Below are 21,825 nucleotides of genomic sequence, written 5' to 3' on the forward strand. Positions count from 1 at the left end.
TATTTCAAAATAGAAGACCCTGTAAATGACTACTAAGAGGAGTGAAGATGCAGTGACTAGCAGGTATGAACAGACAAATTTCAGGCTAAAAATAAGATAGAAGGTTCTCTATCTTTCAAGACTTTAAATCAAGGCTTTTGAGGACAAACTACAGTAAAATTAGAGCTTGATACAGCAATCACTGAGCAAGAACCTACAGTGGAATGAGATAACCGGACTCTAGGCTTAGAAGTCCAGCTGCTTACAGTATACAAGTATTACCAATTTTAATTTTTTTCCCAATTTTATAGTGAAAAAATGGTGTGAAAGATACTTTATGTTTCCTTGCTCAACAGCTTAAGAAAACAAAGAAATACATTCTACCTACTTGAAGGTCAGGACAAGCTTTCTGTAACACTTGGATTTTTTCTTGAATTTCAATCAGTTTTCTTCTTTCTTCTTGTAACTGCTTAAGCTCCTGCTGCTGCTGCTGAAGTTTAGCTTCATAAAACTTCTCTCTGTGTAAATAAGTTATCCACATATTAGTTGGCAAGAAGTTGCCTAAAGGATGATTCTACTATCCTTTGAGAAAGTCATACCTTGCTTTTTCATTCAGTCCTACATCTTTTTGTAACTTGTTGGTACTAGCTCGGACATTATTTGGTTGTTGCTTTGTCTCTTCCATCTCACCCAAAAACAAGTCACCTATATTAGATGCATTTGCAATTGTTGCTTGAGCTTCCGGATCATCATCCTAAAAGAATGTCAGAAGGGCAGTTAGACTATTTTCAAGTTGACACACAAAATGTAACGAGTTTATTTTGCCAAACTAATTTTTCAAAACTAAACACTCTGAATAGCATTATCTTTAGTTCAGATGATAAACCGAGACATCATCATCCTCACGGCATCCTGACTTTAAGATAAATTAAGTTAATGAGAGAATTTAAAGTTATAAAGCTCACACTATTGAAACTTCCACTGTAAATGCAAGATAACTTGTCTGATTCTGGAAGCATAAACCACTTGTATTGTATTTTATGCATATGACTGAGTGGAGAGAAACACACAGGCATGTCAAGAAACAAAGGGGGAGGTGAAAAGAGGAATAGAAGGAGACTGAGGTGAACAAGATTGCTTAATTACTGTAGTCATGAAGTTAAATATTACTATTAACAGCTTAAACCAAAACTACTCTTGAAAGTTAAATCTAAAATATTTTAGAAACAGTCTTCTACATGGTTCTCTATTCCACTTTTCTTGTTTTCCTAATTTTTGTATTTTCAGTTCTCAACTTAAATTGAAAATATTAAAGCTGTAGCCACTGCTTCTTTTGTTTTCCTACATGATCGTTCTTAATACAGAACCTGCTGAACAGGAGAGATCATCATCAGTGACAGCTACGCAAACCTACAGTACCATTACTGAGTACATACAGATACAAGCCTTGTAAATACGAAGGAAAGACTGAAGACATGCCATTAATTAGATTATTTATTAAGGAAGCTGCTGTATCATCTCTAATTCTGATTTATACCACTGTACAGTTAACATCTCTATAGTGATGATAAAAAACCAGGTCTGATCTAAATGCTGAGAAATTTGATAGCAGTACAATCTTGCAATAACAACATAGCATTTATGCTGTTGCTATTGCAAAATAATGTTCTAATTAAGATTGACTTTAGAGTTCTCACATAAAGCCTTTACATTTCTGATACATCTATGTGTATTCAGTATGCAGACATTACATTAGAAGGTACTCAAATGTGAGCATTCTGTAGGGACATTAGATTAATGAAAATGTTTTTAATAAACATCACTAAATTAGCAGCAGGTATTCAAAACCAAAAACACTGTCAGTTCATGGCTGGCCCTCAAGATTCTAAAAAACCAAAACCATCCCCCCAGCCCCAAAGCAAAATACCCCAACTTGAACATGTTGCAACATCTGAAGATTTTAAATCGAACACAAGTAGTTTTTCCTCACTGATTGAATGAAGTTGCAAAACCTAAGGTTCAGAAACTAAAATTGATGACTATTCATTATAAGCTTAAAAATGCAGATCAATATTATTTAAAAAAAAATCAGACCTCTTGGTTCATATTTTTTAATCCAGTGCTAAGGTTAAGTATTAAGGCCATTCTTCTGTTAGGTTAGCATTCCCCAAGAAAATTTCCCATTTGAACTTCGTAATTATCACCCCTGACTTCAGAAAAATCAAACAGTATCTTTTTCCCAGCCTAAAAATGAGCATTTTAAATGTAACACTAAGCAGAGTGTTTTTCCCTACTGAAAGTTACACATTACATGAAATAAGCAATGCTACATTTTTGTGCACAGATTATATTCATAAAATACCTGCACCATAGCAGCAAGGTTTTGTAACTGTCTAAGTTTCTGTTTTGCAGCTATAAGCCTATTGATCTTCTGCTCAAACTCGGCATCTCCAGCAGCATCACCCAGGCTGCTTCTGTGACTAGATATGGAATCTTCACTAACTCTATCTTCTTCCACTTCATCATCTTCACCCTGGGGTAGGTCGGTATCTTTGCCATCTTCCCTATTATGACAGTCTGCAGGCAGGGAGAGGAGGAAACAAAACAGTACCAATGACATGTTATTGAAATTCTGAAGTCCACTGTAGTTACTGGACATTAGAAAAAGATCAGCTTAATGATTAGACTCTTGAACATTTTGCTCATCAAACAAGGTTCTCCCAAATTCTGTGTGGCCATCAGAATTATTTGCATTAAGACTTAACATTACAAAAGGGTTTAGAACATACCTAGAGTAGAAGACATTTTGAGAGTCCTGATATTAGCAGCAGATCGGTTATTTATTTCACAGTCTGTATTAAGATGTCTTCCATCTCTGTTATTAGTTCCACACTGTACATTGGAGTTGCTATTTATTTCACTCCAACTACTGATTCCTTGAGGGTTTCTACGGTAAAATGCATTACTCATGTTAACTTTTTAAGAACTGGTATCGATGGAATTTTATTTCAGCAATTTTATTACCTGGCTTTTATGGGAATGTGTCCCGGCCCTTTTTTTAAAAAAAAATTCAACCCCATACAAAATCAGTCCAGACATTTGGAATTTCTCAATATCCATCTCTCCAATAATATTTTTTTTTTTTTTTTAAGCAATCAGAAGCAGATAAGAATTATCACTTGCTAGATCAACAACAATACAAGAGGCTTTCAAGGTATGTCTGTATTATAAAAGCTTTATATGATCCATAGCTAAATTAGTATTAATTTCTGCACAGTGAAGATCCTTGATGCACAGTTTCCCTGTTAGACTATAGCTCTAAATGCATCTCTAAATTGAAGTTTGTTTTTATTCCAATTCTCTAGTCTAGGCCTGTTAACCTTCCAGTGGAATTCTACACACATAATTCAGTGCTTAAAGCCAAAGGAGTTAAGGATTTTGAAGTCTCTTATAGTGATTTTCTAAATTTCCAATCTAATCTACATTTGCTATATCACTAAGTTACCAAGCACAAGATTATTATTAGGCATCTGCATAAGAAAACTACTTAAAATTAAAAATTTTGGAAAGTTAATGTAATCACAGAATTAAGGTACTTCTGGTTACTGAAATAATGTATTGCTTCCAGAAACCTGTAACAACTTAGCCACAAAGATTTAGGATGACAAAAAATACAACAACCTAATATTTGTAACAGGCTGTGGATCCTCATGTTCAGAATCACTTTCTGATTCTTCTGTTTCTTCCTCTTCCTTAGTGTTTTCGTTCACAGCATCTGTCATCATATCAGATGTTTGCTCATAGTAGTGAACTAATTCGCGTAACTCATTCAGCCTCTTACGAACTTCATTTAGCTTCCTAAGGAAAAAAAAAAGAATATGCTATGTGTTTTGTCATACTAATCAAATCTATGTAGAGTTGAAAAGTATATATATAATTTATAGTTCTTAAAGTTTACTGCCATCTTCCTAGCTCTAAGAACCTTCTGCTTGAAGGTCTGAACTCATTTAACTGTCTTGGACCATTTACTAAATGGTCTCTAATACTAAACTAAGCAGATTAAAATATGAAATGGTTTCTTAACACAGAACTTATTAAAAAAGTAACACTCAGAACCACTAAAGCACATTATGAAAAAAATTAAAGAACTTTTACTGAAGCTTTTCTGTTGGATTTAGATTGTCATCCTCTTCACTCTCATTCTGAGAAACCAGGGAATCAGGAGGATAGGGAGCAGATGCCAGGCTATTTGATTCGCCATTGACAACAGTTACTATGCCTACAGGACCGGAAGCAGCTGAAGTTGTACTTCTTTGATCAATACTCCTTTGAGGAGAACCTGAAGCAGGAAAAACTACAGAGAAAAAATATAGCTCATATGAACAACTTGCAAAAAAGGAACCCACTTAACTGAATTATATTAAAATTTAACTACAGAAAACATTACCAACATACAAAACAGCATTTAGTAACTTCTTTTCTTAGAAGAACAGTATCTTTTGTCTTAAGTTTCATGGCATGCAATGCCAATAGGCAGAGAGTAATAAGCAGCTTTCGTAAACAAGACTTCAGTTGGTTCCTTTTAGCATTATCAAACTTCAAAAGTGGAAGCTTTCATGCTGTGAATCTGCCCAAAGAGTTCTTTTAAGGGTTTATTTATGGCCAAATTGCTTTTTCTGAAATTTAACATAAAAAAGAAAAATCCTATCAATTTTTTTCCTCTACTAAGCTCTTCTATCCATATGCTGTAGAACGTAGATTTGACATTTGCTTTTTCCAGCTACATGAAATCACATCCAAGTATGTTCATATTATATGCATTAAGTACATGTAGAAAGATGGGGGTATAGTAATGTAACTATTAAATCAATCTGCTCTTCTCCAGGAGCATGCTTCAAGTGCCTCATTTCTTAACCAGAATACACTGTGATCACCCCTCAGAAGTTTCCAGCTATAGGACAAACTTCACCAGTACAAAAATATTTCTAAAAACAAGAAAGCAAGAGCAGCAAGTAGGCCCACAGCAAGACTTTAAGGAGAAGAAAAAGCCATCTCAGGAACAGGCCAAAACTCTAGTCTGTTCAGACAGTTAAGTTCCTCTGGTATGGCCTATGATCAAAGTCCCTGCAACTAGCGCATGAGAAAGTCTTTTGACAGTAGACAAGCAAATCCCATAAGGCCATAAAGCTACTAACTATCTGAAGTGCCGAGTACATAAACACAGATGTACTGTCATAAAAATACAAAAACTTCAAGTTCATATCATACACTCCACAAGTCAGATGTGTCACAGACAAGCCTTGAAGAAAAAAATCCCATCATCACATCCTCACATTAGTCAACTTTGATAATGTTATAAACCGAAGTGCTACTAGCAAAACCACTCATCATCATTACTTCATTACACCATTATGCAGATGACACCAAACTGGGTGGGAGTGTCGATCTGCTGGAGGGTAGGATGGCCCTGCAAAGGGATCTGGACAGGCTGGATCGATGGGCCAAGGCCAACTGTATGAGGTTCAACAAGGCCAAGGGCCAGGTCCTGCACTTGGGTCACAACAACCCCATGCAACGCTACAGGCTTGGGGAAGAGTGGCTGGAAAGCTGCCTGGCCAAAAAGGACCTGGGGGGCATTGGTCCACAGCCAGCTGAAGATGAGCCAGCAGTGTGCCCAGGTGTCCAAGAAGGCCAACAGCATCCTGGCTTGTATCAGGAATAGTGTGGCCAGCAGGAGCAGGGAGGTGATTGTGCCCCTGTACTCAGTACTGGTGAGGCCACACCTCGAATACTGTGTCCAGTTCTGGGCCCCTCACTACAAGAAAGACATTGAGGAGCTGGAGCGTGTTCAGAGAAGGGCAATGAAGCTGGTGAAGGGTCTGGAGCACAGGCCTTATGAGGAGCGGCTGAGGGAACTGGGGTTGTTTAGTGTGGAGAAGAGGAGGCTGAGGGGAGACCTTATCGCTCTCTACAACTACCTGAAAGGAGGTTGTAGTGAGGTGGGTGTTGGTCTCTTCTCCCAAGTAGTTAGTGATAGGATGAGAGGAAATGGGCTCAAGCTGCGCCAGGGAAGGTTTAGGTTGGATATTAGGAAAAATTTCTTCACAGAAAGGGTAGTCAAGCATTGGAACAGGCTGCCCAGAGAGGGGGCGGAGTCACCATCCCTGGAAGTGTTCAGAAAACGGGCAGACGTGCACTTCGGGACATGCTTTAAAGGCATGGTGGTCTTGGGTTAACGGTTGGACTGATGATCTTAGAGGTCCTTTCCAACCTTAGTAATTCCTAGTTTTCTACTTTCATTAAAAAATAATCCATCCACCAAGCCAGGAAACATGAAATTAATTATTACTTTACCCTTAATAGGTTTAGTGATGGAGTTGTTAGTGTTAGGTTAATGGACTGGATGATCTTACAGGTTTGTAGAGCTCTCCATTAAGCCAGAAACTTATACAGCATTAACATACATTTACATAATATTGCCCCAGCACAGCTTTATCACCTGCATTTCATTAACCAGTTGCAAGTTGAAAGACCATATTACAAACATGCACATTAGAAAAGTCGTATTGTTGAAAAGACACAATTCTGCCTATATTTACTTACAAGAGGAGTTATTTAGATGTTGGTCACGAAGCGTATGAAGTTCTCCTAACAGTTTGTCCATTTTTTGCTTTTTACCCTGCAACATTCGCATCTTGTTAAAAAGCTGCGCTTTCTCATCTGACAGGTGTTCAGACACTGAAGAGTTTCTGCTTTGTGAAATCTCTCTGGTAAGTGAAAGACTTTCTGCTTGTCTTCTATTGTCTGGCACAGACTGGGTCTAAAAAGAGTAATTTCATTTCATTCAGAGTACTATGAAAAAAGCCAAATAAACTGCAAGAAACAAAAAGCCATCTTACAGGCTTGCTAGGCTCAACACCAGAACAAAGAACATTATAAAAGGAAACTGATACTGAAAACACTCTCACAATATCCCAATTATATATTGAGTTCATATATAATTATGTTGCAATATAGAAACTACTCCTCTGGATTTTCATGGAAAACTGAGACAGAAAGCACAGATCAGTCACCTAACAACTCTTAAGAACACAAAGATGCTGAGCTTTCAAGTTTGTGGGAACCCTAATCACTCCACTAGCAAATACACACAAATAAGCAAAACGAACATTTAACTGCACTGTTCAACAGAATAAGAAAAATAGACACGGGCAAAACTTATACAGTGCAATCCAAGGACTGACCTGAGAATCATGAAGTTGGTTGTGAAAGCGCTGAATTAAGTCATTCAATTCTTCATTCAGTTCTGATGTAAGGCTTACTCCTGAAACGCTACCTGTAGTCTCTGTGACAACTGGGCATGCAGAAGGAGTAAAAAATGTAAATACTTTTCCATAGCTATGAAATAAAGGCTATTTGATGAAAATATTTGGTTTAACAGGAACATCAATATACTGCATCTCTTAAAATACTGCAATTATTTTTAATGTTGTGTCCTTCCCACCAACTTTACTCTTGAAAGATTACTTCCATCACAGAAATACTAACAAGCCAGCTCACAGCTCCTTTGTGAAGAACCATACAAAAGGACTTTATAAGTCTGTTCTGTTTTTTGCTAAAAAGGTCAGAGCAAAATGAAAACAACCAAGTTCTCTAGGGTTGATTGAAACATTTTGCTTGTTAGAAACAAACTTTTTATTACTTAGTACAGCCAAACTAAGAACAGCACATATAATTTTACTTCCTTAAAACAATAAATTAACAGGACACCAAGCCTTCATCTTGGTGTAAGTTGTAATCTTTAGAGCTGTAGAGTCTTGGGGTTTGTCCTTCAAAAAGCTTTACAAGTGGCATAGGTTAAAAATAAAGCTTTTTTCCCCCCCCTGAAAGTTCAGATTAAAACAGTGCTTAGATATGGAACTGGCAGTTGAGAGATCCAGATTAACTTCCTTTTTCCCCAAGTATGAACTAACACCTCATAAGGAAAAATCAAGCACAAATACTATTTATTTCCCCCCTAGATCATTACTTTGTCACCTGCACAATAAAGTTTTACTATTTTCAAATTTAAAAACATTTATTTTGCCCTATGTTGAATCTGAATCTTTACATTTCCTACCCTACAGTTCTGACATATGCCACATCTTTAAATAAGTCAACACAAACAGCAGTAGAAAACTGTTAAGAGTCACATAAGTGGAAATGCAAAACATAGAAACACCAGCGAAGAATTAAAAAAAATGAAGTTCTAATCTATCATAAGTAAACCTATCTTCTACCCATTTCGTCTACCCACTCTTCATCAAGATGGAGTTTTGTATATTTGAGGAAAGAAGAGAAAGCAGATTCCATCACAGGTCTACTGCTGTGGAACAGACAGGAGAAAAGCAATTACTGAAAACCATTTAAGAAACAAGGAAACACCTTTCGAAGGCACTTGCTTCTCTTGCTCCTGTGGCAGCTTTCTAAAAGCTCTTTGCCTACCAACTTCCCTGCTTCAATTCCTGCACTAAAATCTAGGGGTTTTTTAACTAGTTCCACCTTCTCTCCTATAGCCTATTGTCGTGGTTTAGCACCAGCCAGCAACTAAGCACCACACAGCCGCTCGCTCACTCCCCCTACCCCGATGGGATGGGGGAGAGAATTGGAGGAGTAAGAGTGAGAAACACTCCTGGGTTGAGATAAGAACAGTTTAATAATGGAAATAAAGTAAAATAGTAATGATAATAATAACAATATAATAATGATAATAATAACAATATAATAATGATAATAATAATAACAACAATATACAAAGCAAGTGATGCACAATGCAATTGCTCACCACCCGCCGACCGATACCCAGACAGTTCCCGAGCAGCGATCGCTGCTCCCCGGCCAACCTCCCCCAGTTTCTATACTGAGCATGACGTCATATGGTATGGAATAGCCCTTTGGTCAGTTTGGATCAACTATTCTGGCTGTGGCCCCTCCCAGTTTCTTGTGCACCTGGCAGAGCATGGGAAGCTGCAAAGTCCTTGACTAGCATAAGCAGTACTCAGCAACAACTAAAAACATCAGCATGTTATCAACATTCTTCTACTAAATCCAAAACACAGCACTATGCCTGCTACTAGGAAGAAAATTAACTCTATCCCAGCCGAAACCAGGGCACCTATCAAATCAAGGACAGGAGAAAAAGCAAGAAGAGGAGCTCATCAGAGCAAAGAACCTTGAAGAGAGACTTTTTGTAACATGTAGAAACCAATGCTTGTATTTCTACAAATTAAGCTATTTTAAATACAAAAACTAACTGTAGTAAGAACTACTATCCCATATATTCTCTAATCAAGCGTAATGGCTTATTATGGGGAAGAGTCATGGAACAGTAACACAGATTGAACCTGAACTTCTCAGTGCAAAAATGTCATTCCCTATGACTGCACACATAACTGTACCCCATTTCCAAGGAAAACTGAACAGGGTTTAGGGAGGGGTGGGGGCAGGATGAGTTTCCAACAAAAGATAATTCACATGTCAATAATGCAGAAATCAAGGACAACTGTCACCCTTTTAAGATTGAGCTCTTGAGAAAACAACTCTGCTGACAACCTTTAAGCAGATACCAAAAAGAAGTCTTTGTCCCAAACATATTTTTTGAAAAGTTGGGAATATATGAAAACAAATCAGAGGAATGCTTTTAAACAGAAGGTTCTAACATAATGGTGGTACTATATTATCAGAACCATGCCCCCAATTTACATGCCATAGAATTTCAGAGTTCTAGTTTCCTATTTACTTATGTAACTGCTTTAGCAACTTCCTCCTTTCTTTTATTGGATAAACCATTCGGCTACCAATGGCTATTAAACTGTCAAGCAACCAGCCACCAAAAAAAAAAACCCCCACGAAAAAGCAAACAAAAACTCAAACTACCAACTGCCTGTAGCCAGAAGGATGCAGAAAGGGAGAGAACACTATCTCCCAGTGCAATTCTTTCCTTCAAAGACCTGGTACAATGATGAAGAGGAGAGGCAGACTCCTAATCTGACGCAGTAGACCAACTCTTAGGAGAAAAACCCACACTTTTAGGATTTTACAAGTAAACCACAGAAATCAGCTGTGTGGTTTTTAACTGCCATGTCATTTTACAATGTTACATTGTCAACTCTTTTCAGAAATAGAAGCCTTGCAGTAAATTTTTTCAAAAGTGCATTATAAAAAAAAAAGGACTTTTTAATGTGTATTCCACAATTCCAGCTTTAATCATTCAATCAGCACGCTAACATGCTATCAAAGATACCATCATTCCACATACCAGAATCATCCATGACAGCAATTGCTTGCTCTGCTTTATGCTGCAAAGCAAGAAGAGCTGCCTGTCTTCCTTGAAGAGCCTTCAATTGCTCCTGCTGTTGTAGCATCCTTTTCAATAAATCATGCTGCTTCTTCAAGTTCTCCAACTCCTCTTTAGCTTCCTGTTGAGGATCTCTAGCCTGAAAGATACAGAACATTACCATAATCATGACAATTTATTTGCTGAGTACAAGTGACAGAAGTGTCAAAACAAGCAGGACTTCAATAGAATCAAACAGCCTGGTTAGTGTAAAAAGGTGAAAATGAGGCTTCACCCTTCCAGTAGTTCTTTTCAGTCTAAAAATTTTAGACATCCAATAGGGAGAAGCCTGTACCACCAAGACATGCTTACCACTCCTGGGGGTTAAGTTTTCTTTAGAAATCCAGTCAACCACCCTAATGCATCCCAAAGACTAACCCAAGCATCCCTCTGTCTCTTGAATCATAAAAGAGGGCTAAGCAAGTAAGGCATAGTGTCATGGCACTACATATAATACAAGATCTAGGTTGAGTTACTGGCCTAAAATCTCAGCAGAACGTTTTGGGCAGGTATTCTCTAACCTATAATGTGTTTAGTTTTGTATGCTATATTTACGCCATAGATACTAGAATAGATCAGATTTAGGTAAACCAATTTCAAAACAAAAACACACACAGAACCCCCTCTATACCATATTTTCAAACACATGGAAACAGACCTGAAGGAATGAAAGCACGCTGGGCAGTTAAAATGTATTAAAACTAAGTTCTTTTCCTCATCCTATCCTAATGAAAAGCTGGAGATTTGCCTCAACACTTTTACTGAAGGATTGTCAGCAAATTAAGTATTTTAATGAGACATCCACAGTTGAGATCCTGATCCTGTTTGAAGTTGGATTATTACACTATGCAGATGAAACCATGGAAAAACTTGGCTCCTTTTTGTTAGGAGTTGACAAATATTTGAAAAGAACATTACTAACTTAAAAGCATCATCTTCTCTCCACATAGTGCCGAGTTCCTGAAGTACAAAATTCTCTCACTCCAAAAATTCCAAAACAAATGTCAGAATAGAAGCAGGCATATTATTAAGTAGTTCTAGGTATCAGGGAATGCTCAACTTTCCAGCAGAGAAAGGAGAACACATCCAGAATTCTAAGCTTCTCAAAAGAAGCATCACTAAAGCACACACTGCAACTGGCACTGATCATTCCTGTTAAATTTTCATCTTGTATATTAAAAGCAGAGTAGAGGCAAAATAGAGTACACAATGAAATCAACACAGGAAGCAATGGGGGAAGAAAGGGAAAAAAGGAATGCGTCTCAGTCTTGCTCACCTGTTAAATAATCCAAGATTTAGATAAAGTACCAGATTTGCTTAAGTTCATTACAATCACATAAATTTGTCAAGCTTAGTTCTACATTTAGACTAATAAGCTTGACAAAACATTTAAGCTTTTCATTTCACAGAAAAGAAAACCCCAAACTTAAGACTTTGTTTTTAAAATCAGAGCAAGAGACAAAGCCACAGAAAAGCTGGTAACAGGTAACAAAAGAAGTTTTAGACTCCAAGCCCCTTAGTCCTCCCCCTTCCAACCAAATATTTATATAAATAGCTATACAAAAGCATTTGTCGAACAAGTTAAGGCTAATTATTCTCTAATTTATTTTCTCTTTATGGTACTAGCTTAAATTTGCATTGGCAGACTATTGGTGTAAACATGACAAGTATGTGAAAGTCACATTTACAATGTTTTCCCAGAAAGAGAAGAGCAAAACTGGAATGATCATCTACATAAAACTGGAACACCTGCTGTACAGTTACATGTAGTACTTTCTCTATCAATGTTGACATTTCAGAAGAGAAACTTGTCAAACACCTCTATTTAAAGGGGAAAAAAAAAACCCTCTAGGCAAAGAAGTTTCATTCAATGAAAAGACAGCTGAATACAGATAAGCAGGCCAAATGGGAACATTCACTGTAAGTAACAAATACATTTGAAGCAGTAACAAGAGAAAGGAGGGAAAAAAAAAAAAAGATCAGCATGTATAAGCCCTATTTATTTGAGGCTAAAATAATATTTTTAAGTGTACCTTTGAAGGCAATCCACGTTCTTGGCTATTAATCCTACAATGCCAGATTTCCCTGTCATTCAGAGCAGCTCTGTCACTTTTCCCTTTAGGGCTTGCTGTAACATCAATGTCTGTAACCTGTTCTTGTGAAGCCGAATTCCCTAGTTTGTCCTCAATGCGGGGCCGAATGCTCAAACTAAAAGATACCTCCTTTATTAAATAGTTTAGTATGTTAGATTTTGAACACGTGCTCCAACTTAGCATGCATTTTTAAGTTACAAATCTACCCACTTGTATCTTGTCAAATAATGAAAACTCATATCAAATAAAATCTATTAAAGAGCAAAGACATTTTTAGTAATTCTTAGAATTTTCATAACAATAAGGCTCCATACAGCAATCAACCTGATACGACTAGAAGTATGCATGTAATATATTCAAGCTGCATGTAAGGAGAAATTAGATGCAAAATGAAGAGCCAAACATAAAACTAATCCCCATTTTGTAAAGATGAAGAAAAACAGAAGTTTACATGCACACTTCTTAAAAACTGTACTGGTCTTTTTCTGCATTTTTCAAGTTTTTTTAAATTAAATGTACATCTTCTGTGTCTATCATTTTATTTCTTTACAGGGATAGAAAGAGTTCTTACAAAGCTAAAAATAATTACAAAAACTTCTTAATGTTTTAACTGCTGTTTTACTTCCAAGCATGTAAATTCTCCTCATCTGGAGAACATTCAGAGTACTAACTGGCTAAAAGAGTATCAGCTCTCTAGTACTTTTCCTCAGTGTATCAGAACCAAATTCAGAACACATTTTCTAAAAGGTGCTCAACTCTCCAAAAAAGGAGAGAAAATTCTGTTAGGTCAATACTTCCATCATATTACTAGAAATATGCTTTGTCAATGGCCCACTAATGACTTATTTCTAACCCTCTCCTCACCCAACACCAGCAAGTTTTTCCCACTAACAGAAACAAACTTACAGATGAAAAATTGTATACAAAACTATTCCTTCCTACATCAATCCAGTGCATGCTCTGCCAAAGTAAACATTTAACCCTTCACTCTACCTTGAAGAAAGACTAAATATTTTAAAAAACTAATCAAGATACATTGTTGTTGTGACAGGATAATCTTTTTTCCCCATATTTAAAAAAAAAAAAAATCCACACGTGCACGAACACCTCCTGAACAGAGTGTTTGGGGATTTACTATTTTTAATTGAACTGCAGATTACAACACTATCACAACAATCATGACAAAAACAAAACAAAGTCTTCATTTCTAGCACCTTAATTACTAGAAGGCAGCTTACCGTGGTATCTGAAGCCTCAGACTGCACATCAATGTTTAGCGATGTGCTCTCACCTACAGAACCAGATCCCACAGCTGAATCTATAGTCCGAACATCATCCTCCTCATTTTCTCTAGCCTGAAATATTTCATTGGCATAAATCAAAAGCTACATAAGGGGGCAGTAAAAATGAATTATGGAAGGTACTACATAACAAAACCAACACCCCCAGTAGCACCATCAAAACATCAATGGTCAACTCCTAAAAAAGCTTACAGTGCAGAAACAAATATATTATGTTCTCAAACTTACAAGCATCTTTTGCAAAAATTTCAGATAGGATTTCTCCTGCTCTTTAAGGTGATCTATAAGGTGTGATAAACGCTCAACATTGGCCGATCTTTCATTTTTCTCTACAAGATCATCCCGCATGGAGCTGGCCTTAGCAATATAGTCGCGAATTTGAACTAGTCTGCTCACAATCTGTAAAGACACTGAAATTACTGAATGCATTCAGCTACAGCTTTAACGTATTTAATGCACAAGACACAGTGACAGCAACAGCAAAGTAGTAATTAAAGGGGTGACATGCTAGTACTTTCAATCCTATAAGCACACTTCTGCAAGTGGTTAAAAGTCAACGGCTTTTATAAGGATAGATTTATGCATGCGCAAAGTTGCAAGGCTGAAGCACAGGCCTTCTTGTCAACACAGGCTAAAACAGAATTGAACTTACGAAAACATTAAACTGTGAGAGTATTTTCTGGACTGTATAACAAAGAACCAACCTCTAAGATGAAAATTAATACTGCTTCTGTTACCAATAAGCAGATTTCTAAATAACAATACATGATTCAGTTTGGTTTCACATTTTCCTCAAGTTGCCTTTTAGAACAGTGGGAAGGTAAGTATTTCCAATAAAGATTTAACAGTTATGCTTTTCAGAAATTTAGAAAGATGCACTGAAAAGTAACAAGGTAATTAAAACCTAAGAGTCAATATTCTGTAGACTTTATAGGCTATGTAAATACCTGGCTACTATCCATAGCTGGTTCTCCCCTTCCATCTTCTTGAGCAGAGACATGACAATTTTGCAAGAAATCCTTACTTAGAGCAGCTCCAAACAACTCTTTACATTGCACTGATACCCCACTTTCCTTTTTTTGGGAACCTGAGGCAGGATCTTTGCTTTTGTTAGTGTTTATCTGCAGTGACAGGAAGTTGAAGGGTTTTTTGTTTTCATTAAGTTGACGTTTGTTGTTAGCAGCTGTTGCCCTGCCTTGAGAATCACTTCCAATGCTTCTCTATAAACAAACAAAAAAACAGAACAATTGCTTTACTTTTTTCCTCCAATATATTCTCAACACTGATTAGTTTCACTGCTTGGATTACCAGTTCTGCAGTATTATGAGACTGATTTTAAAGTTACCTTATTAGTCACTGACTAGCCAAAAGCTAGCTAAAGACAGTGCTGGCGATTTTTGCCATATAGTTTTCAGAAAGCAAGCCCACCCTCCCACAACAGCTGAGAAGCAAAAGGGTTCTGCAGTTCCTCAGAGCCTAGTTCCTCATCCTTGCTGTGTCCTCCACCTTTACTACAGTGAAAGGCACCCTACTTCTCCAGGTACATTTGAGAGACTAACGATAATAAAAGAGCAATATATTCACTTGCAGAATATGATACCTCATAACTTCAGCTTTTCTTTAGAACCTTCTGAATAGCAACTTGTTGCCGTAACGTACATTTGGGAAGTTATGCCCAGTCTTCATATTCTAAGTCAAAGCAATGAATCGCATTTGAAAGCATCTTCATAACCCAAACAAGTTAACAACAAACTTTGACAAAGATTAACAAGCCTCTATTCTGAAACTGTTGGCACAAATTTATGTCTTGTTACCAAAGAATTAATCCCTCATACTTTTCATTGTTTTGGACAAGGGAAGGGTGAATGTGCCATATTCCCAAAGAAGCAGTTATGGCTCAAGAATTCATGCTATGCATTTCTCTACACTCTACTGAGAAGCAGTTTTTAACACTACTCTTCTGCTTAATCCACAAGGATAACAATGTTCAGAATCATAAACTGGCACTTCAAGAACACACTTTCAAAATAAGGTAACAGATATTTTCAAGTGGCAGACAAGTATGACAAGTAATACTCATTTGAGGACACAGGAATTTATTAATGATTGAGAGGAAGAAAGTGGAGGCAGCTAGCATACTGTCAAGCATAGGAAAGCCATGGTCCTGAACTTCCCATGATTTTCTAAAGTTCAAAACCAGAATTTTGATTTGGCTCCCATGGTGCCTATAAGCTTTTTTTTAATCTTAACTGCTTATAAAAGCTTTCTTTATTCATCGGTCAAATTATTAAGAGATTGCTGAGTAAATTTTGTAGTCACATTTGTAGTGGGTGCTAGCATTCACACCAACCTGATCCAGATCACTGAAGTTTATTCTTTGTTTAAGCCTTTCCAGCTCAGCCTGCTCTGGAACAGACATCTGTGTCATGTATCGAGCATGAGGAAAACTATGAGGAGTTCTGGTTTTCCGTCGTCCCATTCCAGGTGAGGATTCTGGAGATATATCATTAGTAAGCCTTGTTTCAGCTTCCCCACCAAGCTTTTTCTTGTTTTTTTCTGAAGATCTGTTTGCTTTCTTCTGTTGACTTCCCCAGTCCTTAAGGGGAAGGAGAGGGAATTAAAAAAAGCCACATTTGTTATTCACATAGATGAAAAGTAAATGTATTAATTCAGTGAAAGAGAGTTTACTTCCATTTTAGAAGTAAAAATAAAAAGCGGTATCAAAATATGCACTAAGTTTCCTAGAGCAAATGTCACATTACAGAATATAATTTTCTCCACTGCATAAATTAAAAATGGCTTGTCAGGAAATTTTAAACCCATTTCATCCTACAATGCATTAAATTAATTTCAAATGAAGCTAAAATTGTATTTTTCTTCTTTGCTGAACTCTTCAGCAGTTGAGAACTTTTGAAATTAGAGTTTTCACTTACATGACACCAACAATGCTTCTGTGTCTAGCTACTTTATTTACCCCAAACACTTCCCATAAATAAATTTACAGACTTCACAACCTCTGAACTACACTCATTGCTTGCTTGCATCTACCTCAATTATTTTTAGTGGTTTTGTGGATACTTACCTGTAAAGCTGTACTGACAAGGCTTAGGGTTTTGCATTGTTACCTGCCACTAACAGAATCCACCTGGTAATTTAAACATACAGCATAAAATGGCAACTGAAAGATAAGGTTAATTATACCGTGTTGTTCAGCCGGTCATCAAGGCTCTCATTGCTCCAGCTAGGTAAGTCCTGATCATTCATGCCTTCTTCAAAGGGACCACCTCCTGTTGCCATGACAAGCAATCAATAAAAAGAATCTAAAAGAAATAGCTGAAAGAAACACGCTGTATTAAAATATTTTAGAATTTTTTAATTTAGAATTTTTAAAATTTAGAGTATTTTAAAGAGTCATAATCTGAGATCACAACTCCATAGTCATTATAAAATGCAAACTCAAGGCTGTTTTAGGAAAACCTAAACCCCTGTTTACTAAACCATGTTACTAAAAATGTAACAGTGAGAAGAACACAGATACTTGCATTAAAAATTAAACAAGTAGTTGTGTGTTTGGCTTTTTTTTTTTTTAACCTCCCCCCTCCCCCCCACCCCAATCCTTGCTCTTGGAAAGTAAAGAATTTTTTTTTTTGAGGCTCTCAATTTGCCTCACTTAAAAATACACTATACAGTGCTTGGAAAGACTGGTTTATGATTCATAAAGCCTGCACTTTCAAGTCCAGGGTGATGTCTATTCGATACAATAAGTAACTTTGGAGACCTAGTACGTCAAACTTTCGCATTTATTTCCATACTAAGATGTTGACAGAGCACTGAAGGGGATACTTGATACCATACACGGAAAATAGCCTTCAATAAAAGGCTTTTTACTTTCTTTACTACAGGTTAAGTTATTTAACTAGTAAATGCTGTGCCACTTACATTATAGTTTCTAGCAAAACCACAGTAATTTGGGTTTCCTAGAGCTTTGCTAGGAAACACTAGAAATAGTGTCATTCTGTGCAGTATAAAGCAATCTATACGTTAAAGTTTTCATTTTCCCTTCTAGTTTTGACATTAGTAATAAAAAAGTTGTTAAAGCTGAAAGATCAGAAACAAAGTATTCTTTTATAGCAGTAAAATTAGATTAGCCTGTTCAAAAAGGTGAAGAATACATAACTGTATATACTCTCAGGCTGCAATAAAAACTGTGTAGCCTAAGTGCTGCTGGCACAGTTCCACTGCACAAAGCTACAAATTTTCCCTTTATAACAGCTATGAAGTTCCCTTACACATGTAGAAGAAAAACAGTCTTGCAGAGAATTACTTTTTCCAGCCAGTTTTAACTGCTATGGTAGGACATGATCCTAGCTTTAACAAAACAAAACAAAACAAAAAAATCAAAAAGGACCATTTATTTCTAAATGTTTTACTGCAAACTACCTACTATTAATTTTCATACCAAGATTTCACACAGTGCAGGTGAAGAAATCACCTAAAACTCAAGATTAAGAAGTGTCTAAGATTTTTTTTTTTTTTAAATTATCAGCTCCAGAAAAAAAATTATTAATCCTGAACTAAATTTAAAAGCTGTATTAGTACACCTATCTTGCTTAGGTATAGTATTCAATCAAAATCACACCGTACAGCCCTCTCAGTAGGTGCACCTGCACAAAGCAATATTTTTATGCAAACACAGCCTATTACTGTACCATTACAGAAATCGGATCTATCAGGTATGCTTATTACACCATAACCACCTCTCCACTCGGCAGCGTACCAACCTAAGTCACAATAACACAGTTAGGAGTAATTCAGCTTCTACATCTCACAATCAGAACCATAACACAAGTATAATTAAGTGCCTGCTACTTCGGGAACTGGCAGATCTGTGCCCTACTGTCTTTGTACATTCATTCATGCTCCCTTCTTCGTCCCAACAGAAGCATCCACTAGGCCATACAATCAGAGAGTACCGTCTACAAACTAGCTAGCCCACAAACAAAACTGAAATTAAAAAAACAGTTGAGTTCTCAACTGGATAAGCTCCCTGATCTGGCTAACCTTATGACTATAGAACTACCTGTAGGCTCAATGAAGGCAAATAAAAGCCACATCACCAGGAGGAACGAAACCCAGACAGATCAACTGTAAAAACACACCTTCTGTGCAACTTTCACCCAGGTGAACTGTCAGATTTATTTAAAAAATAAGAACACAACACCCTTTCACATTTTCTTTGGTTTTTTTGCACAAGCACCCTATAAAAAGTTCACAGGGAAGCTCTCTTGCCAAGTCAAGGCAAATTTGAAAAGCATTCAAAACAAATGCAGTTATCAGTTTAGCTTATTTTAGAAAACAGCTATGTTTTGTAAGAACTTTCTTCAGTTACAGATAAACTGTTCAGCTTTGTAGATGTGCAAGATGCAACATTTCAACTGGCACTCTATCCTGACCTGTACCACTAAGCATAATGAGTTCATCTCAACACGATTAGAGGCCATCTGGGTTTACAGTCCAATTCAGTAAGCTGTTTCCTCATCATCATGTTATATAATTCTACTAAAACCATAGCAAAAGAAGTTTTTCCCTACCTTCCACTGTAAAAACAAGAAGTGGCAGTATTCATGTATATAACTAACTATTCACATTTATTTCATTTAAAACTCTCACAAAAGCTATCTTCAACTATCTTTGCTGTAGGAGCCTCTGATTACCTCTGAAGTAAGTTCACTGCCACAGACGGAATATTCTGAATAATATTCTCGAACAAGGACACTAGGCGTATACCAATGCACTCTAACAAACAGAGTTCAAAAATAACAATATCTGATTACTTCCAGCGAGCAGATTTTAAAGTGTCCTAACAGAACTGTGCCCTTCCCAGAAAGCAAGTTCCTAAACATTCATATTACAGTCTTTGATATTTCCAAATGAGTTATATTCAAGTAAGCTTAAGATCACAAAGCTATGCTGATATTTAATCCCCTCAACTCAGTTAAAAAACACAAAGAGGTTCAGCCAGCTTTTTTCTTGGAGATTAAACTCTCCCATATAAAGCTGTGTTTTTCACCTCCCCCCACACACTTCACTAATTTGTATTTTTTCTTACTTTTCATTCTACCAGCTACTGCCAGAAGAAATCCTCTTATAAAAGCTTTGGTATCCTCCCATTTACATTACTTCTGCATCCAGCAATCCATTACCAATCTCAGCTTCTTGCACGTTATAGAATCTGTATAAAAGCTCTATTTGAGCATGTGCACACTACCTTACAACATTTACTAGGGACTTGGAAAAAAAAAAAAACAACTTTCAAATATACTTCCTACAGAAATAGTAACTGAAGATGTAAGATTGTAGTCAGAACATATTTTGTACATATATCACTACAAAACATGCTAGCAAACCAAAGATACATCTTTTAAAAGGCTTTTTTTTCTACAGTGGAGTTAGTTTTGACATTTTTTTTCCTATAGCGTTCACGTGAACGGGAAGAGCTCTGAAGAGCACTTAATCCTGCACACAGAAACTTTTGAAAATTAAAACAAAAAGTTGTAAAAAGCCATCATAGAGCCACAAGGACTGAAAACGGGATCAAATATTTCTTCAGGTTTAGCTTTTTAAGACATGCACTCCTCCCTGAGCATTAATTTAGCATGAACTCATTGAATGCCCACGGAGTATTGCCAACCATACAGTATCATCAAATAGGAGCAAGTCCTCTCTTGTTGCACTGGACAGCCCTCACACGAGCTAAGGCGCTGAGAGAACTGCAAACTCAAACACCCGGACCAAGGGAGGGATGCCCAGCAGCACCCGCCTGCAGGGTCAGGGTCGGGGCCGAGCCGCGCACCTCAGCCCTTCCCGCCGCCTCGCAGGCTGCCGTCCCGACCCGGCCCACTTCCACGGAGGGCGCCGAGCCCAGGCCCGGCGGGCCTCGTCGCCGCCAACGAGATCGCAGATCGAGCGATCCCCCGGCGGCTCTGCCCGGGCCGGGGGCGGTGAGGAGCCGCGCGGAGAGCCCGCTCCCGCCCGGCGCCAAAGCCTGGGGGGGGGCGGGGGCGGTAGGCGGGCTCTGCTCGAAGCGCCTCAGGCGAAAGCGCGGCCCTTGCCGCTGCCCCGCCAGCGCCTCCTTAGGGAGCGGGCAACGCGCCCGTCCCCGGGGCGGCGGGGAGCGACCCGCCCCACCTTGCTGGCACCGCACGGCTTCGCTGGGCCTGCCGGCCCCGGCCCCCCCTCCCCGCCGCGCCGGGCAGCGAGCCTCGCCGCCTCTCCTGGCCGGCCGGCCGCCCACCCACACGGGCCCCCAGGGGCGCGAAGGCCGCGCCAGGCGGCCCTGCCCCGCCAGCGGCGGCCCCCGCCTCCCCCTCCCCGCGCTCGGCTGCCAGCGAGAGCAGGGGGGCTGCCCGCCGCGCTGAGGGGGGCAGAAGGCGGCTCACCCCGCGGCGGAGGGGGGGGGGGGGGTGGGGTTAGCCAGGCCTGGTTTCTCCTCCAGCGCCGTTCACTACGCGCGGGGCCCGGGCTGCCCGGCCGAGCGCTTCACCTCCCGGCAGCGCAGAAGAGCAGCGGCCTCGCTTCGCTCAACGCCGCGGAACAGCGCTGGCGGAGGGGCTCACTCACAGCCCTGCCTCAACGGCCGCCGCCGCCGCCATCTTGGCCGCCGCTCGGTGCGGGAGGCGGGCTCCAGCGGACGGATACACACCGTTACCTAGTAACCTCCGCCCAGCCGTGCCCTTCCGCGCTGCGCAAGCACCGCCCGCCGCGGGCCACGTGACGGGAGGGCGGCCCTTCCCGCCCTTCGCGGCGGCCGCCGGGAGAGGGTCCCTGCCCGCCGCCCCGGCAGCCGGGGGCGGCCGAAACTCCCGATCCCAGCGTGCACTGCGCGAGGAGCGGGCCGGCGCCTCCCCGCCTGGCGCGCAGTGCCTCCTGGGAACGGTAGTTCTGCCGCCGGGGCCCCGCCCAGCCCCGTGACAGGATTCGCGCGCGGGCTCTGCTGGCCCGAGGCGGGCTGCGAAGCGTCGGGCTCCCCTTGCTCGTCAAATAAAATACGAAAGCGATGATAAACTCTATAAATGAC

At 39.2% G+C, this 21,825-nt stretch overlaps 1 protein-coding gene across 12 annotated transcripts in view; it reads right to left on the reverse strand.

Annotated features, from left to right (window-relative positions):
* The window catches only part of PCM1 (pericentriolar material 1), a 46,920-nt gene extending 25,433 nt beyond the window's left edge, over nucleotides 1-21,487 (reverse strand). For 8 of the 12 annotated variants that reach the window (XM_075709673.1, XM_075709674.1, XM_075709677.1 and 5 more), the window contains exons 1-15: nucleotides 21,457-21,487; nucleotides 16,950-17,081; nucleotides 16,099-16,344; nucleotides 14,696-14,968; nucleotides 13,977-14,147; nucleotides 13,686-13,802; nucleotides 10,277-10,454; nucleotides 7,224-7,333; nucleotides 6,583-6,799; nucleotides 4,135-4,333; nucleotides 3,658-3,837; nucleotides 2,769-2,926; nucleotides 2,342-2,556; nucleotides 579-733; nucleotides 368-497 (exon numbers count right to left, since the gene is read on the reverse strand). In XM_075709673.1, the coding sequence (XP_075565788.1) occupies nucleotides 368-497; nucleotides 579-733; nucleotides 2,342-2,556; nucleotides 2,769-2,926; nucleotides 3,658-3,837; nucleotides 4,135-4,333; nucleotides 6,583-6,799; nucleotides 7,224-7,333; nucleotides 10,277-10,454; nucleotides 13,686-13,802; nucleotides 13,977-14,147; nucleotides 14,696-14,968; nucleotides 16,099-16,344; nucleotides 16,950-17,045 (2,445 nt within the window). In that variant the 5' untranslated portion in view covers nucleotides 17,046-17,081; nucleotides 21,457-21,487. Of the gene's footprint in view, nucleotides 1-367; nucleotides 498-578; nucleotides 734-2,341; nucleotides 2,557-2,768; nucleotides 2,927-3,657; nucleotides 3,838-4,134; nucleotides 4,334-6,582; nucleotides 6,800-7,223; nucleotides 7,334-10,276; nucleotides 10,455-13,685; nucleotides 13,803-13,976; nucleotides 14,148-14,695; nucleotides 14,969-16,098; nucleotides 16,345-16,949; nucleotides 17,082-21,456 lie in introns of those variants that run through there. The other 4 variants (XM_075709676.1, XM_075709679.1, XM_075709680.1 and 1 more) reach the window with 4 other exon arrangements.
* Between the last annotated feature and the right edge of the window lie 338 nt (nucleotides 21,488-21,825).

Source organism: Pelecanus crispus, chromosome 4 (genome assembly GCF_030463565.1).
Source record: "Pelecanus crispus isolate bPelCri1 chromosome 4, bPelCri1.pri, whole genome shotgun sequence".
In the NCBI taxonomy this organism is placed as follows: domain Eukaryota; kingdom Metazoa; phylum Chordata; class Aves; order Pelecaniformes; family Pelecanidae; genus Pelecanus; species Pelecanus crispus.